The 3,595-nt window shown below is 41.4% G+C and overlaps 1 protein-coding gene across 1 annotated transcript; it reads left to right on the top strand.

The window, feature by feature from the left end:
• Positions 1 to 1,342: 1,342 nt before the first annotated feature.
• LOC134314627 (major royal jelly protein 3-like) lies at positions 1,343 to 3,352 on the top strand. Its single transcript, XM_062995294.1, has 2 exons — positions 1,343 to 1,997; positions 2,128 to 3,352. The coding sequence occupies exons 1-2, from the start codon at positions 1,439 to 1,441 to the stop codon at positions 2,235 to 2,237; spliced, it is 669 nt and encodes a 222-aa protein (XP_062851364.1). The 5' UTR covers positions 1,343 to 1,438; the 3' UTR covers positions 2,238 to 3,352.
• The last annotated feature ends 243 nt before the right edge of the window (positions 3,353 to 3,595 follow it).

Here is a 3,595-nt window from a genome sequence, read left to right as displayed (position 1 = left end):
ATTATAGCTACACTTGTAATTGAGAAGTCTTATGTAACCATAAAACTATTTTGTGACATTTTATTGATCAATTGAAGGACTGTGTGATTATTTAGATTGCCTGTGATGGATGTGACAGATGGTACCACCAGTCATGTGTTGGCAACCCACCAGTAGAGGAAGATTTTACTGTCCAAGGTTAACTGGGACGTTATTTCTAAAAAGTTTGCTTGTTGCTGTATTTAATTTTATGTTGCTCTTTTAGTATATTTAAAAAGTAGATGGTAAATTAATCATTCATTTCTGTTCAGTAACTGCTTTATCCTGGTCATGGCCCGTGGTGGATCCAGAACTGTTCCTGGGGAAACTGGACATACGGCAGGAGTGCACTATGGATGGGTCATTCCCAGGGCACCATCCCCAAATACATTTGCACGTTAGATTTTATTTTATTTAGTTAAAATTTTTTTTTTTTTTATTGAGCTATAAATATGTTAATTTTTCAAGTATTTAGGTTTTACTTTGCATTGAGGTGGATTTCTTTATTATATATTTGAATAATTGTAATATATGCATAATTTAGTTTAACTCTAATTTCTAATACAAATGTTTTGTTCTTAAAATGTGTGTGCCTGTAGTTTGCAATTTAAAAAAAATCATCTCACAGTAATATACATGTGGGGAACCATATTCCCCAGGTCTCCAGGTAAATCTGTTCCCCCCCTGTGTTGTTAGTGTAATGGACTGATCTATAGGTTAAACTTGTTCTACATACTGTTTGTTAATTTTAAAATCACATGGATGAAGTTTGTGAAGTGTAAATGAAGAAGAGAGATCACCATGAATGAAACTATTCTTGAAAGTAAATGGTAGTGCAGCTGAGATGAGTAACACACACTGCTTATTGTCCTGTGTGATATAGTTTATTCGTATCTGCACCAAAACTTTATCTTGTGTGACAAAACGAGACGAAACAAACTAGTGTCTAAATAGCAGTATATCCTGTATTAGGATATATATACAAATAAATCTGACACGTTAATTCTAGTTGTTTGACAGCAAGGCTGAGGACAGCAGTGTGAAAACCTCTGACTTGCGGTGGAGCAATAAAACCTCTGACAGTAGTATCACTTTAATGTATGTATTTAATTACAAACTACGTGACATACATCATTAAATGTAAAAAAAGAACATACCGCTAAAAACATGCGCGTTAAAGGGGAAACGGGAGGGGGGGGGGGTGACTGAATTCTCCGCATAACGAGGATTACAGAATGACGCACGACTTCAGCGGTCTATTAGGATGACGTGCTACCTAGTGCTAGCTTTGTGACGTAGCAAGAATTCCACTCCACGGAGGGTATAAATAGAGCAGAGAGGACGATCCTCCATCAGTCGTTCACCGACACCCGAGCGAGACACACGCGGCGATTTATCACGCACGTTCACGGTATTTTCAATGGCGTTCAGTGCCTTTAAATGGGGAGGCGTCGCGGTCGGCGTTACAGCTGCTGCTGCTGCCGGCTGTTATCTGCTTTACCAGAAATGGGGTAAAGCACCAAAGAGCACCGCAGATGTCGCGGTGCAGACGGAGCCGGTGGAAGACATTCCACAGAACATGAGACAGGCAGACAGGACACAGCTGGAAGGAATAGCTGAGGACATCAGACAGATACGAAACATTTTGGAGGAAAATAGAGAGTTAGGAGGGGCACAGATAGGAAACAATTTGGAGGGCAATAGAGAGTTAGGAAGGGCACAGATAGGAAACATTTTGGAGGGCAATAGAGAGTTAGGAAGGGCACAGATAGGAAACATTTTGGAGGGCAATAGAGAGTTGGGAGGGGCACAGATAGGAAACAATTTGGAGGACAATAGAGAGTTAGGAAGGGCACAGATAGGAAACATTTTGGAGGGCAATAGAGAGTTAGGAGGGGCACAGATAGGAAACAATTTGGAGGACAATAGAGAGTTAGGAGGGGCACAGATAGGAAACAATTTGGAGGACAATAGACAGGGTAAGTGTGGTGGGTGGAGTGTGTAGAGAGTAAATGTTTATGTATATACTAAATATACACAGTATAGTAGTTATGTATAGAAACTAATGTTAATAATAATAATAATAATAATTGTTCTGTTCCTGTTTAGGTGGGCAGTACATAAGAAGAAGGTACAGAAGAGTTCGGACCATACGCATTACACAAACCTCTTTATTTGACCAGGCTTGGGGCTGGCTCTACAACGCACTGACTGGTTAACGCATCCTAGCTGTGGAGGGGAAGGAGACCATAATGTTGGCTTGGGACAAAGAAATTAAAAACTAAAAATTGGATCATATGAAAGAGAACAGAAGTGTTTAAGTCCCTGCTCAGGGGTGCAACTGTGGCAACTTTGCAGCAATCAATGGGGCTTGAACCAACAACCTTCTGATTACTAATACAAAAAAACAGACAGCATTTAAGTCCTTGCTCAGGGGCCCAACTGTGGCAACTTTGCAGCAATGGGACTTGAACCAGCAACCATCTGATTAATAATATCAAAAAAACATACAGCGTTTAAGTTCTTGCTCAGGGGGCCAACTGTGGCAACTTTGCAGCAATGGAGTTTGAACCAGCAACCTTCTGATTACTAATTAAAAAAAACAGACAGCGTTTAAGTCCTTGCTCAGGGGCCCAACTGTGGCAAATTTGCAGCAATGGGACTTAAACCAGCAACCTTCTGATTAATAATATAAAAACAGACAGTGTTTAAGTCCCTGCTCGTGCCTCCTCAACCTCCCTCACCTGCTTTGAACCATGAAGGACCATCAAACATACAATCCCCATCACTAGAAAACACAGCTCAGGCTGAGTTTCTGACTCTTGATGAAAGCTATTACGACCTTCATCATCAGACAGTGACACAGCAGTCAGCAGCAGCGACATCACAGTCATCCTCCAACTTCTCTATCTCATCAACATCACCCCCACATATGGATTTTACAGAGAAAATGGAGAAACTGGTGTGTGCTGGGACTAAATTCTCACACTCCATCTCAGCCAGTCCACAGGTTTCACCCAAAAAAATCCAGGGCACCCCCTCCCCCCATTCCCCCCCGCGCTCTGAGGCCACTTCAACATCGTCAACAGCAGCCTTGTACTTCATCTACTCTGGCTGTACAGAGTTCAGAATGTTCAGCGAGTGCTACTGACAGCGGCTGCAGAATACAAAACAATGATAACACGTTGTGATGTGTTCAGGGTCCTTGCTATAGCAGATATGATACTGACAACAGTTCGGAGAGTAAGCTTGGACCCAGTATGTCTGAAATGTTTTCTATTCCTGTGTTGATTAGAAATAGAAAGAATAGAACACATTCAGCATATCAAGTCAACCAGTCTAACCTCTTACCTGTACCACGACAACCTCGGGCTGCCCCAGGGGCTCCTGTGGTTCCTTTAAAACTAGCTCTGCTTAATATTAGATCTCTAGCCAACAAATCATTTTTAGTGAATGACATAATTCTATCCTACGGTTTAGATTTTCTGTTTCTAACTGAAACATGGTTAGCAGAAGGCAGCAGTGCTACTGTTCTTAATGAAACTGCACCAGCAAACTTCAGTTCTATGAATGTGTG

The sequence above is a fragment of the Trichomycterus rosablanca genome, chromosome 5 (genome assembly GCF_030014385.1).
Source record: "Trichomycterus rosablanca isolate fTriRos1 chromosome 5, fTriRos1.hap1, whole genome shotgun sequence".
Lineage (NCBI taxonomy): Eukaryota > Metazoa > Chordata > Actinopteri > Siluriformes > Trichomycteridae > Trichomycterus > Trichomycterus rosablanca.
This window is presented reverse-complemented; position numbering and strand designations above follow the sequence as displayed.

Coding starts and splice junctions, on each gene's coding strand:
- LOC134314627 (XM_062995294.1), top strand. CDS start 1,439: ATGGCGTTCAGTGCCTTTAAATGGGGAGGCGTCGCGGTCGGCGTTACA. Junction 1,998..2,127: donor TTTGGAGGACAATAGACAGG/GTAAGTGTGGTG, acceptor GTTCCTGTTTAG/GTGGGCAGTACATAAGAAGA.